Here is a 26583-nt window from a genome sequence, read left to right on the forward strand (position 1 = left end):
TGAAGAAGTAAGTTTTAATAGGTGGGCAATTGTACTTAGTCAAAAAATATTAATGATTACTCTTTTTTTTTTTTCAAATTCATCTAGCGACTCTCAAAAATCGTTATAACATTAACCAATTGATTCATTAAAAAAAAGTTTAGGAAATAAATTGATCTAATCAACTCTTCAAGTAAATGAAATATGAATAAGAAACCCTATCTTTAAATTTTTTAGTCATATATAATTGAAGAAGAATCACTGGTTCGGTTCTTCAACAGCCAGTTATTACCTTTAGAAAATTTTATAAATCATATAGAAGTGGCATGGTATCTTGGGTTGCATTAACTTGTAAAATATTGTCTATTTTGATTTATTGAATTTTACGATTTTCTTTCACAAAAAACATGTCACAAATTAAAGATGATATGAACACTTATATCTCAAGTCAAATTTTTTTTGACTTCTCTTTAAAATCATGACACATGGCATGTGCTAATCAACTTAAAACAAAATCGAACTCATATACCAAAACACCGTACCGTCCATAGACTGCCATTTTTTCATACAGCCCGTAAAGAGACTTTACAGATACCAAATACTACTTAACAAGAGAAGCTAAAGAAAACGATAAAGAAAAAGAAAAATCTTAAATGTAGTTGAAGCAAGCTTTTATTTGAGCTTTTCCCTCCCCTCCATGGATGTATATATTTGCCTTTTCAAAAGCATGATTCAGGTACTTATTCTCTGGACACCCATCCTTTATTCTTGAATATAATAGTAGTTAAGCGAGGTGCAATAGCCATTAAAATAATCCAGTTTATGCTATAAGCTGAATGGATTTACATTCACACGGTATCTTCTTCAACGGTAGCTGCTTTAACTACCATTCTTTATTAAAGCTTAATTGAAAACTATCTTTCTTTAACTTTAATAAGTAGCACTTTTTTCTATAATTCATATATATATATATTTATATATATATCGTGCATGTTTATGTTATATAACATTTGTTAATTAACAGGTTTGCTTCAATTTTTTGCTACATGCCCTCGTTACAAAGTAAGAAAATTTAGGATTAGACTAAAGGTAACGAGTGGACAGATTTGGATTTGGATTAAATCAAGTTCAAATTATTTCAAATTCAAATTGTATTAGAATTGAGTTTTTTTTAAGGTTGGACCGGGTTTGGATTAAAGTTTAGAGGATCAATTTTAAAATTTAGATAAAAATGTAACCATTTAAACATACTTTTTGAGTTTGGATCATGTTTAAATTTGAATTGTCTAGATTCTGACAATTTTAAGTTTGAGTTTATCTCTGATTGTTTTCTTAAATCTCGCGAGTGAACTTTTTCGTTTTCATTTTGAGGTTATTTTATCACCTTTAGTTTAAAGTCATGATGGAAGAGTAACAAAACACGATTTCAGCTGCTCTCTAATATTTTTCTTTTGAATTGCGGGAGGAGATTCGAATCTGTTTTTTCAGTAAAAAACCATGCATTATTTCTTCAAATGCTTGGGTGCGTTCTCGGGTGCATTTCATTTACTCTTTTGTTAAAAGGATTTCATAAAGAATGAGATAGTCAAGGAATGCTTTTCATTCATTCTTTTTTTTTTTTTTTCCCCTTTGATAAAGATTCATGCAAATCTTCTTTTGAAAGAACTAACCTTTATTTAATTAATTCGATGCAAATTGCTTGATTGAGTTTGAACATAAGCATGACATCAAAAACACTACCTGGAGCCAGTCACTGTCTATTAATTCGTATTTTGCGTGAGCTTAGGAAATTATGCTGGCAGTTGCAACTCAATAAACGATAAGCCAGTTCATGGAAATTTATATTGTAAACTAAGTAGAGAAATTTTATATTAATTTATGTAATTTTGTGGAAAAGAAATAAACATTTAGAAATCATTTTTCCGTCTACAGTTTTGTTAAGTCAGGTTCACATTAATCTACAAGCAGATTGATTTTTTATTTTTATTTTTAGTTTTTGGTTTTCACATAGCATCCCCATTTGAAAATCTTTGCAAAATTGTCATGGTAGTCAGGAAAAGAAGTAGTGTGCTGACGTTGAAAATCAAGTATATGCATTAATATTCTTCCACAAAACAAGAAAAGTGGCGCTAGAGTTCAGAATGTGTGAACAGAGGATCCATGTGAATCAGATGTATGCCGGCAAGTGGTCACATTCAAAGTCTAAGCTCGCAGACAAAGAAGAGAATTTTTATGCAATCCTCTTTTGAAAATTGATGACATTTACTTTGTACATATTTATGTCTGAGAGAAATTTGTGGAGTAAATGAAGGTCAGCTTCCTCTCTTCCCTTGAAATTAATTTGTGGAGATTTTTCTCATTCTTCAATTGTTAGGTCTTGGATCAGCCCCAAAAGAATCCATCACTCGGAACAAAACTAACAAACAAAAGAGCAAAACTTTTTTAACGCATTAGTAATTGGAAGCTGCTTTTTCCAACAAAAGGAAGTTACTTAATCCACCAAATTACATGTAACTTGAGTTGAGGGAGCAATATCAGTAGTGGAAACTAATGCCTAAACTCTTAAAAACCTTTAAAAATGAGAGACCATAGTACATATAATTATAGAATTGGAATAAGTAAATGATCTGATTCAAATCTTTGATCTACCCAACATTTTAGCTAGAAATCATCAGTTTTAAAACTCTATAGCATTTGCATTTTGAAGTATTTTCATTTCTTAGTCTAAGCTGTTTTTCCTAATCCATGTTTATAGTTCATTAGTTGCATGTGCAATTCATAAATTGTAGGAATGAAGAAGACGAATAAAAATTAACATAATTTTCATTTTGTTATCTAAATCTATAATCAAAATTAAAGCAAACCGATTAACAGTTGAAAAAATTGATTTATTGATAAAAATATTTAATATTTAATTTTTTAAATTAAAAAATTTCAAGCAAAAACAAATAAAGCAACCCCTAAACTCTAATCTTTACGCCATTAAGTGTAATAGAACCCAAGATATAATTTATTTAAATTCCTCAATTCTCAAAGACAAATAGGTCAATGGAATCAGGCTAAACATTTCCACATTTCGGGACACAATACGAAACAGAAAAAACAGGTTTCGATTTCGGTAATACATTGTACCTTACGGCAAAAAGGCAAAGCAACCGATTTTTGAAATGTTGAATTGCTGACACGACATCATTCCAACCGCACCAATCATACCCTAACGGCTAACCATCACGATTCACATGGCCCTGAAAAAAAAAAAAAAAAAAAAAAAAACCAACAATTTTAACGGTGGAATACCCAAATAACCAAAACACCCCCAGGACTCTCTACAGGTACGATCACGCGGAAAACGCCTTTACGGTCGGAGGGCCACCCGGCTTTGTTGGCAACAATGTAAATAAATCCAAATCTAGTGGATTCATGGAAAAATAAAATAAATAAATAAATAAACACATTTAACTTTACCTCTGCTTCTATATGCGTAACAAGCTCTGAACACCGTCTTCAGTCTATCAATATTCAATGCAAATAAAAACTGTCTGCAGAACTAGATAGCTATATTACCTGCATTTTTCTGTCTACTTTTTCTTTTATTTTTCTTTTCGACTTAATTTGCACCGACCAAGGCTGAACAAGTAGTGGCGCTAAGACAATGCAGCGTTGCCGTGGATTCATTGGGCTTGTTACATTGTGTTGCCTAGTGTTGTTGAAGTGTTTAAAGGTGTCTTATCAGGTCCCAGTTCCGCACAATGTTTCTGACCTACATTGGCATCCTGCCACCGCCACTTGGTACGGCAGTCCTGACGGTGATGGCAGCGACGGTAAGAGTCGACATAAGTGGCTTCTTTTGCAGTAACGTCACATTTTTTTTTTTTAAGTATTTTAGATCTGTAACAGGTTTTCTTGCATTTTATGTTAGCTGCTTTTCAGTTTTTCTCTAGTCCAGTAGTAGAGTTCCGAGTCAACTCAAGTTAATCAGATTAAAATGTTAAATGTCGTGCTCAATCCTGTCTTAATTTTACTTTTCTTAGTTGAATCATCTCAATTTTTTACTTCAAGTAGTAATATTTTCAGGGGGAGCATGTGGGTACGGGTCGTTAGTCGACGTGAAGCCGCTGAGGGCCAGAGTGGGAGCGGTGAGTCCAGTGCTGTTCAAGAACGGGGAAGGGTGTGGGGCACGCTACAAAGTTAGGTGCCTAGACAAGAGCATATGCTCAAGGAGGGCCGTGACCATCATTGTAACTGATGAGTGCCCTGGAGGGTACTGCGCCAATGCCCGCACCCACTTCGACCTGAGTGGCGCAGCCTTTGGCCGCATGGCTATAAACGGTGAGAGTGCAAAGCTCAGGAGCCGAGGCGAACTCCCAGTCGTTTATAGAAGGTATGTGCTCTCCTTTTGGGACTGCCTCGCTCTGTACCATGTTGTCACTCGTCGGTTCCTTCAACGGTCTTTTTTTTTTTTTTTTTTTTTTTTTTTTTCATTGTCACCTCTATTTTGCCACTATTTTCATTTTTTTTAATCTTTTAATATGACGGTTTTACCATTTGGAAATTACCAGAAGCCTATAGGACCCTGACATTGGAGTTTGTTTCATATTTTATGGATAAAGAATGATACCTTATGATCTTACTTTATAGCTTGTTTACTTTGATTCTCTCAGAGGGAATTAGACATCAAAATCAATTTAAAACGATTATATAATTAATAGAATTGATAAATATTAAATATTTTACGTGTAAAAGTTAAATTAAAATTTTGTTTTGTAAAAATTAAATTAAAATTTTTTGTTAATAATTTATCTTGATAAATAATATGTAAGTAATACAATTTTTTTATTGACGTATCCAATATATTATGGCATGATCTTTTCTCATCTGATTTTTACCAAGATGAGGGTACATTATTCGGCTGTCTAAGTTTCACAATTCACACTTAAATGGATTGACCGTTGATCGCACTTTTACATTTTACCACTAAAATTGAGGAGCCTAAAGTTTGGGCTTCTAAAGCAAAGCATTCAGGACCCCAAATCAAAATAAATTGAGTAAATTTGTTACATTTTGCCTCAATCCTTTTACTCTTACTACTATTACTTTTGTCTCCATATCTTGATTTTCTAAACTTAATATTAGTTTATTTTAAAATTTTAGGGCACCATGTAAATATCCTGGAAAGAACATAGCCTTTCATGTTAATGAAGGTTCTACTGATTATTGGCTATCTATTCTGGTGGAATTTGAGGATAGAGATGGAGATATTGGGTCAATGCATATTAGGGAAGTAAGTGCTATTCTCTCTTCGATAAATTCAACTATCCTTTTGGTTAGAAAAGTTATTTTGATTTCATTGCATAAAATCTTTGTGACTTGTGCAAAATCCCTCTTTAGGCTCCTCAAAATTAATATATCACTAACTTTAGGAAAAATAATCAATAAAAGTGCAAAAGGTACAATGCCTACATCTTCAAAAGCAATGCACTTTCAAATTTACTTGTCAAAAGCTGCCTAAACTTGATGAACAAAAATTAATACTGTTTCTCGTTTCCCTTTTTTTTTTTTTTTTTTTTTTTTTTTATTCATCTTTCTTTTTTAGGATGTCTCAAAATTATGTTATCTTTTTTAAACATTTAAAATTCTTACCTTTTATATTTTAAAATTATTTTTATGATTTTTTTGCTTTTTAGTATTAAAAACTATGAAATTTTAATTTTCTAACAAAATTTAAATTTTAATATTAACTACCTTAAAATTAGAACTTTTTTATTTTAAATCCAAAAAAATCAATAATACCTAAAAAATTTAGGATGAAGGGAGCACTATAAATGTCATGTCTATACCTTAAAGAAAGGTAATGGTAGACTGCTTTAGAATCTTTTATTATTATTAACCCTTGTTTAAAAATAGATAATTCTTAATTAGATTTGATAATTTATATAGTTGTATATGCTCATTTTATACTTAATTAATATGAGTAAAATATGAAAATTATCGTATAATAATTTATGATATATCAAACACAAAATATATACATATCTATTTTTATTAAATTCATATACAATTTTTATTAAAATTTTAAATTTAATCGCTTTCATGTCTTTTTTCATATTATTATATATCATATCGCTTTATAATATTTAAAATTATTATAACTATTCCCAATAATACGATGGTATATATCAAACACTTTATGAAGAAAGCATTGCCCTTGCCCTTTCTTTGGCTACACAAAGCATTAGTCTTATTTTATTATAAGAGTGATATTCGTGGTTATGGTTTTCCTAATGGCGCCAATGTGCGAAGTGCTCAAAAGCATGTGATTAGTCTTATTTTGACTACTTATCCATTTTCTTGAATCTTGACTCAAAGCATGTGATATAGGCGGCTGGCCAGGCCACACTCAAAAAGTCCCATCTTTACAGCATGTCCAAACCCATAAGTCAAAAGAAGATCATTTGGAAATCCTGACATTAGCATGGGAGTTTCTTTTCACTAACACCATCTGATTAGGGTATCCACCATTAACTATGGACAATAGCCTTATTCAAACCAAGTTTTAGCCACTTCTTCTTCTTGTTTTTTAACCCTTTTATTCCCAAGCTTCGAGGAGAAAAAAAGCAACATGCATAAATAGAATCCACAAAACCACATTGAGTTCAGAGACTCGAAATCCACAAAACCACATTGAGAGATAAAAGAAAGTAATCTTACAGTGGTTATTATATTCATATCCCATATTGCTGCTAAAAGATTTGACATTTGGATGTTGGCAGGCAAGTTCTAATGAGTGGTTAGAGATGAATCATCTATGGGGAGCAAATTGGTGCATAATTGGGGGACCCTTGAAAGGACCATTCTCAGTGAAACTAACAACACTATCAACAGGAAGAACACTCTCTGCAAGGGATCTCATCCCAAGAAATTGGTCGCCAAAAGCAACTTATACCTCTCGCCTCAACTTCTTCTAACTGTGAAAGTAACCACAATTGCCTATGACACCAAAAGTATTCTTTTTTTTTTTTAAGGGATAACCTTTGGACAGCATAATAGCATCCAAGGACACTCTTTCGTTTCTTTTGTTTTTTTCTTCGATAGTTTCCCCTACTTTTGTAGTGTGAAAGTGTTTGTAGATCATGTAGCCCTCTCCAAAGGAGAGAGTGCGTTTAGTATTGTTACCTGCTATTCATGTTTGAACGTAATAAGTTCGTGGTCATGTTGGATTTTAACGAAATTTGGAGCATTGAATGTAAAATGTTACTCGTGTTGTCAATTAGTGCACGAGGTTGCCTCCCGTGATCTTATGCGAAACCTCCAATACTTAACAATAATCCGATTGAAGTTAAACTTTTGTGAATGAGAATATAAGATGGTTGAATCATGCATTTATCGGCAGGATTGTCAAAATAGGAAATGAGATTACTGCCAAATTAATTTTTTGACATAAAAATTCGTCAAAGAAATCTGAGAAAATTTTAATTGAGTGTTCCGTGTATTACAGTACAGTACAACTCATCGGAAACAAAATGAACATGACCAGGCCCCTCTATGTATCACTATCAAAACTACCTCAAAGAGGAGCAGGGAGACCTTCCTTGTCAAGAATGGAAACTGAGGATGGGGGCATATCATTATCAACCCAATTAGCGTGGCACATCCCTCTCTTAGACTGGACGGCTATTCAATCTGTAGCCTTATTGGCTTCTTTCCCAACACATCTCAACTCAAAATTCTCAAACTTTCCAGTCTTTTCTGGCATATCTTTCACCAGTGGTATAATTCTCCAATCTATGCAAGGCTTATCGGGATTCAAACTCTTCACTAATACTTCCAGAGTCAGTTTCAAGAATTACTTTCAGCAGACCAGTCTCATATGCTACCCTCACATGCACGTTCCTTCCCAGCCATTGCCTCTGCCTCCAAAGTGGATTTAGCAAATACAGGCTTCCCAACCCACCTATCACTTTACTTTCCTCATTGCGAGCAATGATCCCTATTCCAGCATTGGCATGGTTTAGACTAAAAGCTGCATCGCAATTCAACTTGAGAACAAAAGTATTTCTCTTTTGTATTTGAGAACAAAAAAATGTTGGGTTTATAATATGCAGAGATTATTGCAGAGTGCCAAGGAGGCAGGCATATATTTAGCAGAATAAAAGCCGGATATAAAGGGTTAATAAATTGGACGGTCCTAGGGTAAAACTGAAAGCATGATACGGACCGAGCATTTCCGGAAATTCTGGTTACAATTTATGCTTTTTTGAAACAAAAACTTTGATTAATGGCAATTATTATTGGTAACAAAATGTAAAAGCTTTTTTTTTTTTTTGTCTCTCAAACAAGATAAGTAGGAGGAAAATGCGTTTCTCTGCACTCCATGGCAACCGGATCAAACTCTCTGCCTTTTTCACTGATGCCTTCTAAATGAAAGAAACAATCTTATCCGTATTTAAACCAAAAATCTGTCAGGGAAAAATGTGTATGGGAACATCAAGGAATCAGACGCTCATGGTTCCATTCGCAACTAGAACCAATAATGGAAATGCGTTCATGTTTGGACCATGTTGAGTCCTTTACCACTTCCATTTCAGCAGAAAAGAAAACTCAATCAAGATGCAAGACAAGGGCATCCACAAGAACTTGGATAGGTGAATGTGGTGCTGAAGAAAAAATACTCGCTAGATAATTAATGTCCTAACAAGAGGAAGTACTAGAAAATTTTCCCTTTACTTATTGCCTAAAATTTTCAAAACCAAATTGGGAGGAAAGCTCTCTGCAGCTCATGTTGCAGACCCGAAAAGGCATCCATGGTCTGTTCTTATTCGCCATTAGGAATGATAAAGCGAAGCTTAAAACTAAAGCAAAGAAATTATAAATAAGAGAAAAAGGAAAAAAACGGTTGTCATCACTTGGAAGCATCAGGATCGAGTTTAGGTGTCTCATCAGCCTCAGCTGGAGCTGCAATCTCTGGTTTTGGTTGTTCAGGAGCACCCTTAGCAGCAGCATCTTTACCTGGTGAAGCGTGTGTATTTTCTGCAACAGTACCGGAATCAGTTGGAGTTGAACTTTTCCCATTCGTGGCGTCCTTCCCTTCCTTTGCATCTTTTCCGTTCTTGTCTTTCTTTCCATCTTTTTCCTCTTTTCCATTCTTGCCTTCCTTGCCATCTTTGCCTTCTTTTCCATCTTTTCCATCTTTTGAGGGAGGCATCATATGAGGTGGAGGGTTCTGTTTCAGCTTCAAGAAAATTTGCCTCATTCTTGAAAGATCAGCAGGCTTCCCAGGCTTTGGACCCTGAATGATCAAAACTGAAGGCTTCTTGTCAGGATCTTTCTTTCCTCTCTTCTTCTCAATATTAGGCACCTCACGAGGAATAAAGTCAGCAATTGCTTTCCAGTAGTGCTGGTGAGCTTCTTGGTGGAACTTTTCTTGATTAGCCAAGTATAGCTGCATAAACAATACGAAATTGATTTAGTTTAGTCTTGTAAAACAAAGAGAAGAGAAAGCAGGCTTAACCAGTAATCATAATGCCAATTTCTATAAACTATCTAGTTTCGACCTTCTCTCTTTCTCTGTTGTTAGCCTTGTTGGTTTCACAATTTTGATTCCTTTTCTCATAAAAAGATCGTTTGTATTCTTCTGCTTCAGCAATGATCTGATTCCGCATCTCCTTCTCTCTTGCCTCCTTTTCCTCAAGATGAATGGCATTTAGGCTGAATCAAAAAGGAATTTAAATCAATAGATTTGATTTTCCATGATTGGCAATATTGACAATAATTGTGAAATGATATTTAATGTAATTGTGCAACATTTTTCCTAAAACCCAGAATCATGCAATCATACAGTGTATTAGAACATGCAAGTTCCATTTCTCCTCCGCTTAATCTAGGAGTAGGGAAAGCATCTTTTTACGTTGGAAAGGGGACTCTGTGAGAATGGTGGCCAGTGGATCTTCGCAAAGAATTAAAGCAACAAGTTAATCCATGAATTAAGTTGTAAAGATGGAAACTTGGGTTTATATCACGTACTTCGAAAAGCCATATATCAAGGCTGAACAAGGTAATCGACAATTTTATGTTTCACCTTGAGACTGTTGGGATTTGACTTGAATCTCATAATCCCACATAAAAAGTTAAGTGAAGTTATAAGAGTTTGAATTTGTCTTATATCTCACATCAGGAGTTTAGTAAAGGTATAAGGGGTTTCACCCTTATAAATAAGATGTTTTAGTTTTAGTTTGGTAATTTTAAATATTTAGATACCAAGATAATAACTAAGTGAGTAGGTTATTAAATGGTATAATTGGGTTTTGGGTTGAGTTTTGAATAAAAAATATTTAATAACTTTTCTCATAGTTGTAAAGATTTCTTTATTAGTGGATTGAGTTTGGAGTATGTCATTTTTGAGTTAGACAAAACAAATATATTTATGTATTCTTATTCTTGATTTAAGCTTGCTATTTTATGCGTGAGTGCTATGTGTGTATGTTGATTTCCCAACAAGTGGTATCAGAGCAAGGTTCGTAGGGAGAAGAGGTAGGCCTAAGAAATCGTGAAGCAAGTATTTCAAGATGTTCGAAGAAGGTATATCTAGTATGTTTATGCCTAAGTTTGAGATTCTATTATTTGATGAAAAGAGTAATTTTATGTTATAGTAAAGTACGATTCAAAATCTATTAGTATAACAGGGGTTGAATCAGACATTAAAGAGTAGTAAGCTTAATGGAATGTCTGACAATAATTGGAATAGAATTCAGAAGAAAGCTATTAGTACTATTAGATTGACATTAGCCCCAAAGGTAAAGTATAGTGTATCAACTGAAAGTACTCTAAAGAGTTTATGGGATAAGCTTAAGGATATTTATGCATTGAAGTCATTAATTAAGAAATTATATTTGAAAATTGATCTGTATTCTTTGGAGATGGAAGAATGTACGAGTCTTCATAATTACTTGAATGAGTTTAATAGATTAGTTTTTCAATTATTAGCGATTTTTGTTGTTGAGTTAGAAGATAAGACAAGGCTTTAATTTTATTATCATCTTTGCCCAAATCTTATAGGCATTTCGTTCAGACTTTGTTGATGGGTAAGTCTATTTTGAAGTTGGATGATGTGATTGCCCCGTTGCATGAGAACGAAAGGTTTATGGGAACATAGAACTCATCACCTGATGAGAGTACACTAACTTAGAGGGTTTTGATTGAGGGAAGACTCAAAAGAGGATTGATGAATCAAGAGAAAAATCCAAGTCAAGAGACAGAGATTACAGTGACATAAAATGTTATTATTGTGGTGAAAAATGATATATCCAAGTACGCTGTAAGAAGCTGAAAAAGGATATGGCTATTTTTAGAAGGGCAAGTGATTAAAAGAAATCAGATGAAAGAAAGAGTGATATTGTTATTGTTGTGTTTGATGATAATGATATCATTTTGATGACTTGTAGATGAGACTCAAACTTTGAAAGGTGATAAAGGTTGGGTTTTAGATTCAGTTATTATAGTCCATATCTATAATGATAGGGTTGCTTTGTGGAATTGGATTAGAATAAAAAGTATGGGAATATTATGGTTGCTAACAATGAAAAAGTGCAGATTCAAGACATTGAGAGTGTTGGCCTTAGATTTCACAATGATGTTGTTAAGACACTTCATCATGTAAGGTATGTACCGAGTTGTAGCTATAATTTAATTACTTTAAGTGAGTTAGCTTCTCAGGGTACACATACTATGGTAGTAATAATTAATTGAAAGTGTACAAGAATGGTAATGTGATTCTACAAGAGAATAAGGTCAAAAATCTCTTGTACATGCTTGATGGAGGCTCAGTTGCTGGGATTCCTGTGATGAAAGAAAAGAAGAAAGACAAGCGTGTCAGCTTTGTAGATTCTGTTAAAGTGTTTCAAGATTTAAGTCAAGGGAGAGTTTGTTGGGATTTGTCTTTGTCTTGTATCACACATTAAGAGTTTAGTAAAGGTATAAAGGATTTCACCCTTATAAATAAGATGTTTTGGTTTTAGTTTAGTAATCCTAAATGTTAGACACCAAGAGAATAGCTAAGTAAGTAGGCTATTAAATGATGTAATTAGGTTTTGGGTTAAGTTTTGATTAAGAAATTTTCGGTTACTTTTCTCATTCTAAAAATCTCATAGTTGTAAAAATTTATTTGTTAGTGGATTGGGTTTGAAGTAGGTCATTTTTTAGTTAGGCCAAAACAAATATGTTTGTGTATTCTTATTCTTAATTTGAGCTTATTATTTTGTGTGTAGGTGTTACGTGTGTGTGTGTTGATTCCCCAACAGAGACCTCAAGATTTCAAAAGTATAATTTATTCTTCACCAGTTCTACATAAAAACTTTTAAGGTTTGTGGTTTGTTGTAGTTGAGCAAAAGAAGAATGTGATAAAAAGCATGACATTGATTGTATAATGTGCCAAACATCATGTAGAGCATCCATTATATATATATATATCTAGCTTTACCTTCGTATGCATGTTAGCGAACTAAATCAAACAATGCTACTAGAAATACATGATAAAAAAAGTGGTAATAACCATAAAGGAAACATGGAACATCCATGCACATAAATGGCTAGAAATTCAATTTGACTTGCTCATTGTGCTTCCTACCTTCATTTATAAAGAAAGAAAAAAAAAACCTAAAGGGGATAAAAAACTGGTGAATTATAATTAAAAAAAATCTAAGCCTTTATTTTTTAGTGCAATCAATCAATCTTTTCAATATTTATTTGCATTTAATTAAATTCTTATTTTGATAAAAAAAAGTTGACACTACTAATTTTTTTGCTCACTTACATAAAATTTCATATAATATCAATAACGTAGATAAAAAATTATCACGTGACACAATTAATATATGTGAAAATTAAAAAAAAAAACATTTTTTTTCTTTATTTTTTTGGCTCATCTCTCTTTAAGATCTCTTTAATGCTACAATTAACTATAGTTTGGGATTGATTTATTCAATTTTGTCGCAAGATAAATTTTGTTTAATTAAGAATTTGATTGATTCAAAATAAAATATTAAAAGATTAATTGATTGCAATAAAATATTAATAACTCAAAAGATTATTGACTTATCATTCACGTACAAATTTTTACTCTTTAATAACAAAAAAAAGTCACCATGCATTATGAATGTAACCATTGTTCATTTGCCAGCATCTTTTTCTTTCTCAAACCAATTTCCTAAAATTAATGGAAAACGCTACTTTCTGATAAACGTTTTCATGTACTATCATATATCCTGCCCTTAGTTAAATCACAAACAAATCCCATTAATTTTAGTATCCTTAAGCGTATGCGAACTTCATGATCATATCAAATTTCGACTGCTCAGAACCTACATACAAATGCACGTCGAAATTATTCTTCTTTCTCCTCTCTCTATGGATATATTGAAACAAACAAGTGCCCCAAAGAACAAGGTAATTAAGAAAACAAACCGGCGCCATTCACGTCGCGCGAAGCCTTCCTCTCGCATCTGTTCCGGTGGAGGCAACACCGGTCCATCAGAGGCAAAAATCCCATCATCATCATCACCACCTCTACCACCGTGGATACCACTACCATCAACATCTACAACTCCATCCATCACAGACGTCTCAAAAGGCGTCGCATAGTCAAGGTTGGGCGTGGACATCCGGAACCCATAAACATCCAGAGAATGCGGGTCATTGTTGTTTTTGTTGGTAGTGTCAATATAATCATTGATGTCGTGAGAAGGATCAGTGGTGAGATCGTCGGAAGGGAAAGCATGGGAAGGAGGGAAAGTGGAAGAGTCGTAGCCCATGTAGGCATCGTCATCAAAAGGGCGAGATGAGGAATTATTAATGTCTTCTCCTCCGTCATTGCTCATTGTGTCGAAGGACGCCATGGTCAAGTGGGAGATAAAAAACGCTTTGGTTACGTTGGTAGGCTTATGTGGGAGTGTGGGTGGTTTTCACGTTTAAGCTACTTTTGATGGAGATAGATCGTTGTGTTCGGATCGAGAGAGGGAAGAGGGACTTCGTTGGGTTGGACTTGGGGGTGGATATCAGATTTTTTCTCTGTTAAAATTAAAATTTCTTTATATCAACTATTAAAATTTTGGCTTTCTTTTTTCCGTTAAAAAAGCCTGAAGTAAGAAATATTCAAAAGCAATTTCATTCAAGAAATTCCCAAGGTTACTAGTTAGTCGCCATTAAAAATACAATTACAATCAACAAATCAACAATTGTCACAATTTATAACGACATAAGATTTTACGGAAGAACCCACACGAAAAGGAGATTTGGAAGATAGGAGGCACTTTTAATAAATGACACAGAGACGTGAAATGTTTTGTTTTAAAAGAATAGGTTTTCCTTTTTTTTTTTTTTTTTTTTTTTAGTTTTATTAATTGATTATTAGTTATATTTTATGCATATTAACCATGGTAAAAATGAATTAGTTAGAATTGACTCTATGCGAATAAGAGCATTGAATTAATTGCAATATTCTAAAATGAATGATGTGTCATTTTAATCTTGTTGCTTAAAAGTCACTTTTTGGATGATCTTAATATGAGTTAAATTCTTATGGAATATCATGATTTAGGGAAATTTTGAAAAGACATTGTACTTTAAAAATTAGATATGCTTTATGTTATTTAAAAGGGCGTTATATTATGAGAACCATCTGCGGAGATAGCTCGGTTTGGAGACTGCGTCAAACCGAAGAGCTGAAGGCCGCGTGTCCGTTCCACTCTCACCATACTGACTCAAATTGGCCTTTTTCTAGAAACATTTTCTGAACAACAGTTGGGCTACTGCCACCTTAATCAAAACCTGTGCAACGTGGAGACAGATCTTTGCTTGTGGCAGTTCCAGCGCTGACAATGCCGGTCGTTCAAAATTTAAGTCGGCCACTACAGACTTGAGACTTTCGAATTCTTGAGAAAAGAAAAGGCAAAAAAAAAAAAAAAATGGCGGATCGTTTCTTTCCAAACGTATTGCCAGACTTGGTAGCCGAAAAAATGGAACACAAAGAAGAAATTGGAGAAACTCTGATGAAACTCCTCTCCATGCCCTACTCTTCTCTCTCTCAACATTTCAAACGCACCGCTTTGGACCTCAAAGAGACCGTTGCTCTTTCTTTTTCCATTTCTTTCTTTCTTTCAGTTTTCGGTTCAGTAACCTCACCAAATGTTTGTGCTATTGACGCAGATAACGCTGGAAACGTGGGGGATAACTGGCCAAAATGTGTCAGATTTTACTCTCTATTGTGGCACTCTCGGCTCCGCTTTCTTACTCTTCAAATCCTTTCAAGTTACCAACAACACCAACGATCTTTCCCTCTGCTTAGCCATCGTTGATGCTTGCAACTCCGCTTCCTTGTCTTCTCGGTACACCAATCACTACCTTTGCTGAATCAATACTTAATTTGGGTCAAATCCAGTTAATTGATAATAGGTAGAATTAGGGATGTAACCTTCTTATGTGGTCGAGCGGGTGTTTGTGCTCTTGGTGCTGTAGCTGCAAAGCATGCTGGAAGTCAAGAATTGCTTAATCACTACTTAACCCAGTTTAGAGAGGTACTTTGCTGACGACCTTATGTTTGCGTTTTTTTTTTTTTCCAATTTAAATTGTAATTTCTATGATTTATGGAACAGATTAAGCTCTCAAGGAATCTTCCTGATGAGTTATTGTATGGAAGAGCTGGGTTTCTTTGGGCTTGCGTGTTCTTGAACAAGCATCTTGGTGAAGGGACTATTCCTTCTACAGTTACAGTAAGTATATATGTTAGTGATATATTACCTCTAAAGGAGGATGGATCAGAAGTGAAATTTTTGTGTTTTTATTGTGTAGCGTGCAGTTGTTGATGAGATTATCAAGAACGGAAAGGCGTTAGCGAAGAAAGGAGGAAGTCCTTTGATGTTTGAATGGTATGGAGAAAAGTATTGGGGTGCTGCACATGGATTGGCAGGTATTATACATGTTTTAATGGGCATGGAGTTGAAACCAGATGAGATTCAGGATGTAAAGGACACTCTTAGATACTTGATTAGGAATCGATTCCCGAGTGGGAACTACCCTGCAAGTGAACAGGATAGAAAGAGGGATGTTCTTGTGCATTGGTGTCATGGAGCTCCAGGGATCGCCCTCACTTATGTCAAAGCTGCTGAGGTAAGATTAAATTTGATCAAGTTTGGTGCTAATTTTTTGAAGCCCTCTAGTGGAAACTATATTAAAATTTGCTGAATTATTGTGTCATTCTCCAGAGGTCCTGTTATGGAGATCACTAGATTTTCCAAGTTTATTGGGGATAATTTCAATATTGATTGCATACGCTTTTGTTTAACAATTATCGGGAATGTTTGAGAGTGAAGTTATTCCTACAATTAGGTTTATATATCTGCAAAAAAGCATGTAATTCAGGTTTGTAATTTAGATCGTAGCTACTAGAGAAAGAACTTTGCATAGCCTCCTACACTTGGTAGAATTGTTCGAATGACCTTCATTATTTAATATTAATTGCATTCATGGATTTTCCAAGATTAAGTATTGCTTGAATGGAATTCATTAACTTTAAGTTCAATTCTAAGTAACTCTTTCTCGAAGTACTTTCTAGCGAAAGAATTAAAATTAGCAGCAAGCAACTATTTGTGGGCTGTGAAAGAACTAGAATTTTTTAGAATTTCTGTGTTGTTTAGGTCTTTGTAGATGATGAATTTCTGGAAGCAGCTGTGGATGCAGCAGAGGTGGTGTGGAACCTGGGGTTGCTGAAGCGAGTTGGAATTTGCCATGGCATTAGTGGCAATGCTTATGTTTTCCTCTCACTTTACCGAAAAACGGGCAAGTTAGAGTTCTTATATAGGGCTAAAGCGTTTGCTTGCTTTCTGCTTGATCGGGCTCACAAGCTTATATCCAAGGGAGAGATGCATGGAGGTGACAGACCCTATTCCCTGTTTGAAGGGATTGGGGGTATGGCATATCTTTTCCTAGACATGATTGAGCCTTTGGGGTCCAGATTCCCAGCATATGAGCTCTAAGTTGTAGAGTAATAAAATAAGTGTTGCTTGTCTACTTACCTGGAAGATATCTGTACTTGGATAATGAGTTCATATCAATTACAATGAATTATTTGCAATTACGAAATGTGCTGAAGCATCGATAAGTATGTCATTATTTGGGCTTTATATAGGTCACATGATGAATGGTTAAGGGTTAAATGATTGTGTAATTGTAGTGAAAATAATTGCGAGTGATGTGAACCTGATAGTGTTATTGTATTTCCACCCTAATTCTTGATTACCTCAAAATAGGAATTCTAGTGGCAGTTCCCATCTTCCGCCCAAATTAGTACTTTTTTTTTTTTTTTTTCTTTTTGGATTGTAATTGTTGTTACTGGCTACTGTTGCAACAAGTAAGTCCAAATGCACCAGAAACCTGGTGCTAAATTTAACTGGTTTCTCCGTTGATGACGCCTTTTAGCATGTGTTTGTGTGCGTGTGGGTGTGTTTTTTTTTTTTTTTTTTTAAATAACTTAGGAGCTGAAATGCAGAGATTCTTCTAATACACTCAAATTTGACCAGTTTGGGGTCATTATTCTTTGTATGCAACAAGCTCTTTTTATTCTCGTTTCAAACGCAGGTTCCTGCACTAGGACCTGCAATAATCATCTATCAGGGTAGAGGATAGCCAGAATTGGCTGCTACGAAGGCTCTGAAATCCTGCAGAACAATTACACACATTGTAGTTAGAAATTAGCCACTAGCATTAACAAGTCAACCAAGATGTAATGATAAGCAAATGATCATTAAAGTTGTAGCACGCTCGTCAAACTCCTAACTCCTTCCCAAGAGAAGCTTACATAATGCCAAGTGCCAACTATGAAAATAGTGAAAATAGCCATGAACTTGTACATTATTTGTAAAAAATGTCTTTTTTTTTAACAGAAAAAAAATAATAAAACTTTTCATTTGATCTTCAATCCCTTGATTAAGAGGAAAATTTACATTGTAAATTCTTTTAAACATGTTATAGCTATTTACTCCGTCAACAAGGTTAACTCTTTTAATCACCTAGTCAATACATGCTTAACTGTCATATCACTACTAGTAAGGGTTGACATCTAGAATCCTTGCCTTAGAACTGGCTTGTCTCTTGCAAAAGAAGGGCTCGCTCGATATCTCCACTAACGTCCCATCAAGGCATCACTTTAAAACTAAATACTTGGTCTCCAACTTGTCTGGGACCATTAACGCAACCCATGCTTACCTGAGATAATTAAATGCAGTTTGCAACCACCTATGTGGACCTTTGATTGTTGTTTTCGTATAGCCTGCAAGTGTCACGGGTCAAGACTTAAGCTCCGAACCCGCGAGGCTCCAGGACCCGGGCATTCACCCTTCCGGTGTCCCAGATCAGCCTACCTACCACGGTTCACACCATTGTGAGGTATTGTTCGCTCTGGCCCCTCCTGGCCTCATGATTTTGTCCTACAAAAAGCGCCTCACAAGGCAGAGGTGGTGTGAACCCTTTTATACCCCAGTGACGTTCCTATTGTGTTCGATGTGGGATTCAGGACTCTTCCTTAGGTCCGTGACATTCTCTCCCACCCAACTTTGGGACACCTTCGTCATGGAGGCTGGCTACCCTGCCTACCTCCCTCGAGGTGCTTGGCATGGATTGAACGGTTTAAGGTTGGCTCTGATACCACTTGTCACGGGTCGAGACTTAAGCTCCGAACCCGCGCGGCTCCAGGACCCGAGCATTCACCCTTTCGGCGTCCCAGATCAGCCTTCCCGCCATGGTTCACACCCTTGTGAGGTATTGTCCGCTCTGGCCCCCTGGCCTCACGGTTTTGTTCTACAAAAAGTGACTCACAAGGCGGAGGTGGTATGAACCCTTATATACCCCAGTAACCCTCCTATTATGTTTGATGTGGGATTCAGGACTCTTTCTTAGGTCCGTGACACAAGTGCATAGATCAAGTAATAAAATGAAAATATTCTAGTATCATCTCCCAATGGATTATAAATTGTAATGTTGGGCAGTTCTTTGAGAACCAAATACGAAAGCCTAATATCTTATATCAAAATAATTAAAAACTTAGAGTTGATTGCTGCAAAGGGGTTTTTGTTGAAGTGAGAAAGCATTGCAAATAGGTACAACAGGATGTACCGAGAGATGGCGGAGATGAAGATTAGAGCTGACCCTATAGTATTAAGTGCAGAGGCAAGTGGTGGTAGGTGATGAAGTAAGGTTAAGTAGGGAAGAGAATAAGATTGTGAGAAAGATTTAGTAGGAAAAGATTATAGATATAGTTTAACAGAAAGTTGTCAGAAATCTATCAAAATCCAAAAGTGTCTCTCATGGATCATGAAAACTCCTATTTATAGGTTTCAAGAATAAAAGTTACATATCTTGAGTATTGAATATGAATAATGGTGAATAATGGGAGAATTGACTGTTACAAAAGGTATTAATGTATTGTTTAATAAGAGTTTAATTAGCTTTTTGGTAATAGGTATAGTGAATATTAAAGTTCACTATTTGTTCTAAAAGAAAATGAGAAGCACTTATACTTCAAGGAAAGGTTAAGAGAAAACCTCTTAACTATCTCCATATCTAATTCACCGAGCCAAGCTCTTTGGAACATCTTAATAGTGGAATTAACCCAAGAACTGTACCATATTCTAGGGTTATTTTCACTTTTTCTTTTGGTAAAGTAACATTCGATGAAGGGTTTTTTATGGAATAACTTTTGGTTGAAGCAACTTGTGTTTCATGAGTTTTTGGTAAAGGTGTTAGTCTTATTTCTTAAAGAAGTTGTTCCTTAAATAGTTGTTCTATAAATAGTTATTCTATAAAAAAGTTTGTTCCATGAATAACTATTCCATAATAAAACCTCTATTGAAACAATCTTATCATTTGTTATGACTTATCCTTAATTTTAACAACTTTGGAGAAATTTTAAAAAATAGAGTATTAGTAACGAAAATCAAGTATCTATAATTATAAAATAATGAAAAGAAAATTTGAAAGCAATACAAGCTTGAATCTTAACTTCACCAACTGTCACTTGGGATGTAAAAAAATACAACCACAAACTAAAGCAAATAACTTGAAAAATAAGAACACTTGATGAAGGTTGAATGACATAAGATTGCATAAAAAAACAAGAAAGCTAAATTGCATGAAACCTTGTAAAGAAAAGCAGTAGCTGAAACTTGTATTAAACTAAAGTAAAATTTCTTAAATCATACTTGAGAAATAAGGAATGCTTGTCGAAATTGAAAATGTAAAGAATAAGATTTGAAACTACAACAATAGAGGAAAAGTTTTTGGAAAATACTTTTTTGATTAAAAGAAAATAATTTAAAAAGCAAAAGCTTTTTGTAGTTACTGGCAAATATGTCACCTAAGCCAATAACTAAGCAAAAGAAAAGAATTAAGAAACTAAAAATAGAATAAGAGAATTAGGTAAGAGATGGTATGACATGATAAAATGGGGTGAATGACCTCCCTATTTATAATGAAGGATTCAGCCAAGGGGGATAAGGTTACAAGACTTTTATTCAAATTCAAATACTTGGTGATAAAGCTTCATCTTCATCTTTCAAAGTTACATGACAAAGGTGGTCTCTTCATTCTTGAATGCCTTGGCTAAATGAGGTCTTGAAGTAAAGATCTTGGCCATTCATCTTGTCTTGATGCAATTTTGATTAAATTTCCTTCTTAGGTTTGGCTAAGATGGATTTCAAGAGAAGATAATTTGCTTTTTATCTAATTTCTTGAAATTCAAAGAGATAAAGTCCTTATCCAAGCAAAACTCTTTAAGGCTAAGCAAAAAACTCATGTTGGACTTCAATCTCTTTAGGTCGAATGCTTCTAGAGTCCTTTTAGGCTTGAAATTCTTCCATTGATGCATTATCCTTTCTTTCATTTGAAATGGCAGAATGGATAGAGATTAAAGTGTCCTTGTATGCTTGAATCACATGTGTGCTTGATTTCCTCTTGGAAATGAGCTAGACAAATGTATATAGAATCATTATCCAAGCAAAATTCCTTTGTGGCTAAACACAAGAGTCACTCTTGGATCACTTCTCTTTCGGAAAATATGTTGGAGTCCAAGTAAGCTTGAAATTTCATGCAATCCTTCTTAGAATAGAGGTGGCCAAATATAATGCATTATGGGAGAGTCCTTGTCCAAGTAAAACTTTAGCTTGGCTGTATGGATGGATGAATGTGGATAAATGTGGTTCAGCTATAGGTTTCTAACATTGGGCCAAAAATGCTTCTCGCATACTTATACGCATGAATTGCCTGAAAATGAAGTCCATGAGTTTGAAACCCTAAAATCATGAAAATAACGTCGAAAGTATCAAAAATCATCCAAAATTTAAAATTTAACACCTTTTTAGCATGTACAAATACTATATAATTAGGTGCTATTAACCTTCTTTGAGCTCCATATAGATTCACCATTAACTGTCAACTGTCTCAGTCAAGTCATTACCTTTCATCTCGTATATAAGGTAAAAGAAAGTCCAGGTATGTAAGACTTAAGCATTCCTCTCCATTGTAGGTTCTTCAATACTTCTTACCTTCTTTCTCACCAAACCTTAGACATTTTCACTAACTTGAGCATTAAAGCATATCCTAAAAAACCAACTTCGGCACCTTTGGAAAACAAGATTTATAGTGGTTAGAAAATAACCACAACCCTTAACCCCATTCATCAGACAGGTCAATAACCTTACTTCCTTCAAACTCTTTAAAGAAACTTGTAAGGGGGCTATTGATTTAGAAGACCCCCTGGATCATTTCAGGACTTTTATGGACTTGCACAATGCCTCAAACGCAATCAGATGTATAGTTTTTCCTACAACTTTACGAGGTAGAGCCCATACATGATTTTACTCAATAACCACAACAACTATTGATAGTTTTAACATACTCAATAGGTAGTTTGTGGCCTATTTCCTTAACAATAGGGCCACGGTATGTTCCTCTATAATTTTGTTGGTTGTAAAATAGAAACCTAATAAGATATTATAACAATACCTGAAAAGGTTTAATATGGTCACCTTGGAGATTAAAGACCTCAACACAGAATGGGCCATCTAAGTTTTTACTTCTAGGGTAAGAAATGATCACCTCAAATACTCCATGATAGAAAAAAACCTAAGCAGCTATACTAGCTTTATGAGAGTGCTCAAAAATTTGTTGAAGTTGAGGAATTTAGAGTTGTAAATAAAGTTGAAAGGAGCAAACAATGCCCTAAGTGTCTGGGAGGTGATAGCAAGCAAATAGAGATCACGTAGTTAGTGGTTCTATGACAATTGTCAATCTTAAAATCAATCTAAAAGAAGAGACTTGTGACATAGCACCAGTTGAAACTCCCAAACATAACCTAACCACTACCAAACCACTGACTAGACCTTCGATGCCATTACCCAATGACCCACCCTAAAAGCCAATTAAAGACCTAGCCAAATGAGACCAGCACCTAGAAAATCGAATAATTAACCCCTATAAAAGAGACATTACAATTACCACTCAATAGGGGACACTTTACTAATGAGTGCATAGCCCTTCAAAGAAAGATTGAAAGATTAGAGGGTTGAATTAATAGCCAGACTGCTTGCTATAGCTAGCGTAAGAATAATTTACCACCCCATCTGCCAAGAGACATGCCCATTTACCATTAGAGCGAGGGTTCTTCCTAACAAGAAGATAAGGCTTACTAGAAGAAGGTCGAGAGTTAGTGGCTTGTTCAAAGAATAATCCATGTCATAGTCAGAGAAACAAAAGACTAGATGAATAGTAAATCAAAGCACAAGTCCCACTCGTGTAGTGTTATGACTATTTATGTGCATCTAAGAAATACAAAATAGAGGATTGAATTCAAATTCTTAAAAAATGACATGGACATTCTAGTTGACAATAATAATGACCCTATAGTGGTTTCGACAACCATCGTTAACTTTTAAATGCAAAAGATTCTAGTGGATAGTGGAAGTTCAATGAACTTTATACAATATTAGGCATTCATGCAAATGGGATTTTCAAATAGTGATCTAAGGTAGTCAAGGCCCATATTCAGTTTCATCAACCAACCCATTGTTGTTAAAGGATCCATCACTTTGCCAGTTACCATATGGGATGGTGAACACATACTTACTGTTATAGCTGATTTCCTAGTGTGAATTAACCCTTATCATACAATGTTATCTTTGGCAGGTCACTGAAGAAGAAAACAAAGATGGTCACCATTATTTACTACTTAAAAGTCAAGTTCCCCTCATCCAAAGGGGTTGGGTTCATGAGAACCAATCAAGCAACAACTTACCAATGCCATTTGTTGTCATTACAACTGACATAGAAAGAGGGCACAAAAGTTGAAACAACATTTCCATAAATAGAACAGCCCGAAACATAAACCACCCCTATCCTTAGTACACCTCATCAACCCTGCCCTAGCCCAAACCTTTAGCATTGACAACTTGGACATCCTAGATGAGACTAAACATTTAAGGCTTACCCTATTTAGCAAGTTATGCCAATGCAATATAATTCTCCCAACCTATAATTAGTTACCTAAATAGGTTCTTTATCGGATCTTAAAGTGAAAGGTACACTACATCAGTTCATGCAACATAATGCAAATATGTTTGCCTGGTGTATTATAGATATTGTAGGAATAGACAAGCATGTTACCGCTCATCATCTAAATGTAGACCCAGTCACCTAACCAATAAGACAAAAGAAAAGGCACTTTGTCGCTGAACGGATATAACCAATAAAGGAAAAAATAGATAAGTTGTTGACAGCAAGGTACATCAAGGAATTGAAATACCCTGAATGGCTTGTTAATGTAGTAATGGTGAAAAAATGAATGGCAACTAGCATGTAAGTGTAGATTTTACAAATGGAATAAAGTTCACCCAAAGATAGTTTCCATTGCCTCCTGTTGATCAATTGGTCAACTTTTTTGTAAGTCACAAGTATTTGAGTTTCATTGGTGCATTTTTAGGATATAAGCAGATTAAACTGGCCAGGCTTGACAAAAAAAAAAAAACTGTTTTTCACAACTAAAGATGGTTTATTTTGTTACATAGTCCTGTCCTTGGTGAGCCGTTGTTTGTTTACTTAGCGGTATCAAATGAAACAATAGTTGCAATGTTGGTTTAGGGGAAAATAGAAGCTAGATCTAAATGTATTATGCTAACAAAGCATTGCAAAATGTATAAGTTAACTACACGTGGTTGGAAAAGATTACCTTTACTTTGGTATTAGTTGTTTGTCGACTAAGGTAATATTTCCAAGTGCATGCCGTAATCATGCTAATCGATTAGCCTTTTAAGAAGGTATTACATAAAATAGACACTTCCAGTAGAATGATAAAATGGAGTGTTGAACTCAATGGGTTCCATTTTGAGTATAAGCTTATGAAGGTTATCAAAGCCTAAGCCTTTCCAGGCTTGGCCAAAGCATTATGAAAAGTCCTAACCTAAACCACCAAAATAAAAAAGGAAAAAAGAGATAAACAAGCCAACTGACATTCCCACCCTACGTCTTGCTCATCCAATGCCCTTCAATATTAGGTCCTCTACCGTAGCAAACTTATATGTTTTATGTTGAGTTCCTTAAGGAAAGATGGCTCTAACGTATGAATTTTGTTGTTGGGCTCTAGCTAGCAAGAATAGCGCTATGGCTTATCTTTAAGCTTTGTTGTCTCCAACAATGCAACTGAGTACGAGGCACTAGCTGTAAGGTTAGAGCTAATTGCTAGTTCGAATGTGAAAGACCTAATCATGTATACAGATTACAGTTGGTTGCCTGCTAGGTGAATGGTGAATATAAAGTTAGGGATCCACACTTGCCAAGTAAGATGCAATCATCTGCCAACTTAGCCAACCTTTTACAACCCTATCCCTTAAATGTACCTTGTGCCAATAACACCGAAACTAATTCATTATCCAAACTGGCAGTCTCTATTAAGATAAAGTAATGTGAAAAAAATCTTTTTGGAGTATATGCCAATGCCTTACTACTTAGAGGCCCTTTATTTCATGCATAGAAAAAGAAAACACATGGATGACCCCCATTAAGGCCTACCTCAAATGTGAGCACCCCTTTGATGCCACAACAAGCAAGAAAGTAAAAAAAAAAAAAAAAAGCTTAGTTTGCATTTTTGGTGGATACTCTCTACAAGAAAGCTTTCTCAACCCCTCTCCTCAGGTGTTTATCACTATCGAGGCAGAGTATGTCCTAAAGGAAATCTATGAAGGGGTATGCAATCACCATATAAGTAGGTGAATAATTACGTAGAAGGCACTATGATAAGGTTATTACTGGTTTACCATGCAGAAAGATACAGTTGAGTTAAAAAATGTGACAAATGTCAAAGGTTTGCCAAAATCCCATGATAGCCAACATAAGCACTCAACTATATTTTCAGCCCATGGCCATTTGCACAATGGGGTATTGACATTCTAAGTCTCTTCTTTATGGTAATAACTCAAAAGAAATTTATGATTGTAACTTGTGACTACTTCACCAAATGAGTTGAGACGGAACCTATAACCACATTTACTATTAAGATAGTGGAAGATTTTGTGTAAAAGTACATAGTGTGCAAATTTGATCTTTCTTACATTATTACGGTGGACAACGAGATATAGTTCTAGGCCAACAAGTTGAAATGGTTTTACCAAAATTTCAAGATAACTCTTGTGTACAGCTTAGTGGCCTAGCCTTAAACTAATAGTCAAGTAGAATCTATGAATTAAAAGATCTTAATTACCTTGAATAAGAAGAAGCTTGACAAGGTGAAAGGGGTTTAGATGGAAGAAGCCGTTGGTATACTTAGGACCACTGACTATTCGGTAATAGGAGAAACCTCATTTACTCTAACTTATAGAATAGAGGCGGTGATACCCACCAAGATGGGAATGAACACACTTTGAATGACACATTTCGACCCTGAACGAAATGGAAAAGCCCTAAGGGCTAACCTAGATTTATTACAAGAAACTAGTGACCTAGCTAAAGTCAAGATGGTAGCCAAGGCCCAACAGGTCACCAGATACTACAACTCTCAAGTCAAGCATAGACATTCCTAAGTAGGTGACCTGGTACTTAAAAATTGTAAAACTAGTAAGCTTGTTAAGGAAAGAAAAAAGTTGTCACCAAACTAGGAAAGGCCATACAGAATCTCTGTTATTATTGGATTTTAGGCATACAAGGTGGAAAACATGGGGGTAGCCTTATATCAAGGATGTGGAACGCCATCCATATAAAGAAATACTATATTTGACAAACGTTCAGCATCAGGTCACTATGTCTTTTAAATTTTATTATTTTTCAAAAGTACTATCCTTTTCATTTGCACTTTTTTTCATCTGTTTATTTCAGTTTTATTGGCCCTTTTTTCTTGAAAGAACTCATATATAGGAAAATTTTAATGAAAAAAGACATTGTTCTATCACCATGCTCCACTCACACTAAGCAATTTAGTCATCATTTTAGTGTGTTAAAGCTTTTACACTAACATGCTCAATGACCTTGCATGCCATCATTTTATTTTGTTAAGGCTTCAATGCTAACATGCTCAATGTACCC

The 26583-nt window shown here is 34.9% G+C and overlaps 3 protein-coding genes across 4 annotated transcripts; 2 read left to right on the forward strand and 1 right to left on the reverse strand.

The window, feature by feature from the left end:
• Positions 1–2989: 2989 nt before the first annotated feature.
• On the forward strand, positions 2990–7207 carry LOC111298449 (expansin-B3-like). Its single transcript, XM_022893157.2, has 4 exons — positions 2990–3800; positions 4054–4360; positions 5131–5260; positions 6750–7207. The coding sequence occupies exons 1-4, from the start codon at positions 3632–3634 to the stop codon at positions 6942–6944; spliced, it is 801 nt and encodes a 266-aa protein (XP_022748892.2). The 5' UTR covers positions 2990–3631; the 3' UTR covers positions 6945–7207.
• Positions 7208–8556: 1349 nt separating this feature from the next.
• Positions 8557–14509, reverse strand: LOC111298448 (Clathrin light chain protein). The gene is made up of 3 exons (XM_022893156.2): positions 13435–14509; positions 9531–9684; positions 8557–9418 (listed from the first exon to the last, which is right to left on the reverse strand). The coding sequence occupies exons 1-3, from the start codon at positions 13863–13865 to the stop codon at positions 8879–8881; spliced, it is 1125 nt and encodes a 374-aa protein (XP_022748891.2). The 5' UTR covers positions 13866–14509; the 3' UTR covers positions 8557–8878.
• Positions 14510–14636: 127 nt separating this feature from the next.
• On the forward strand, positions 14637–17106 carry GCL2 (GCR2-like 2). 2 transcript variants are annotated; one of them, XM_022893155.2, is made up of 6 exons: positions 14637–15092; positions 15175–15353; positions 15431–15542; positions 15621–15737; positions 15817–16134; positions 16662–17106. In XM_022893155.2, the coding sequence occupies exons 1-6, from the start codon at positions 14934–14936 to the stop codon at positions 16998–17000; spliced, it is 1224 nt and encodes a 407-aa protein (XP_022748890.1). In that variant the 5' UTR covers positions 14637–14933; the 3' UTR covers positions 17001–17106. The 2 variants fall into 2 exon arrangements, with proteins under 2 accessions (XP_022748890.1, XP_022748889.1); XM_022893154.2 differs by having other exon boundaries at positions 14764–15092; positions 15425–15542.
• Positions 17107–26583: the final 9477 nt, after the last annotated feature.

The sequence above is a fragment of the Durio zibethinus genome, chromosome 16 (genome assembly GCF_047325235.1).
Source record: "Durio zibethinus cultivar Kanyao isolate XHJ-2024 chromosome 16, ASM4732523v1, whole genome shotgun sequence".
Classification (NCBI taxonomy): Eukaryota; Viridiplantae; Streptophyta; class Magnoliopsida; order Malvales; family Malvaceae; genus Durio; species Durio zibethinus.

Excerpts from the sequence above, each read along its gene's own strand:
- LOC111298449 (XM_022893157.2), top strand. The coding sequence starts at position 3,632 with ATGCAGCGTTGCCGTGGATTCATTGGGCTTGTTACATTGTGTTGCCTA. Across the intron at positions 4,361-5,130 it reads CTCCCAGTCGTTTATAGAAG|GGCACCATGTAAATATCCTG; the intron begins GTATGTGCTCTC and ends TTAAAATTTTAG. Across the intron at positions 5,261-6,749 it reads GGTCAATGCATATTAGGGAA|GCAAGTTCTAATGAGTGGTT; the intron begins GTAAGTGCTATT and ends GGATGTTGGCAG.
- LOC111298448 (XM_022893156.2), bottom strand. The coding sequence starts at position 13,865 with ATGGCGTCCTTCGACACAATGAGCAATGACGGAGGAGAAGACATTAAT. Across the intron at positions 9,685-13,434 it reads GCGCGACGTGAATGGCGCCG|CCTAAATGCCATTCATCTTG; the intron begins GTTTGTTTTCTT and ends TTTTTGATTCAG. Across the intron at positions 9,419-9,530 it reads ACAACAGAGAAAGAGAGAAG|CTATACTTGGCTAATCAAGA; the intron begins GTCGAAACTAGA and ends TTGTTTATGCAG.
- GCL2 (XM_022893154.2), top strand. The coding sequence starts at position 14,934 with ATGGCGGATCGTTTCTTTCCAAACGTATTGCCAGACTTGGTAGCCGAA. Across the intron at positions 15,543-15,620 it reads ACTTAACCCAGTTTAGAGAG|ATTAAGCTCTCAAGGAATCT; the intron begins GTACTTTGCTGA and ends TTTATGGAACAG. Across the intron at positions 15,738-15,816 it reads CTATTCCTTCTACAGTTACA|CGTGCAGTTGTTGATGAGAT; the intron begins GTAAGTATATAT and ends TTTATTGTGTAG.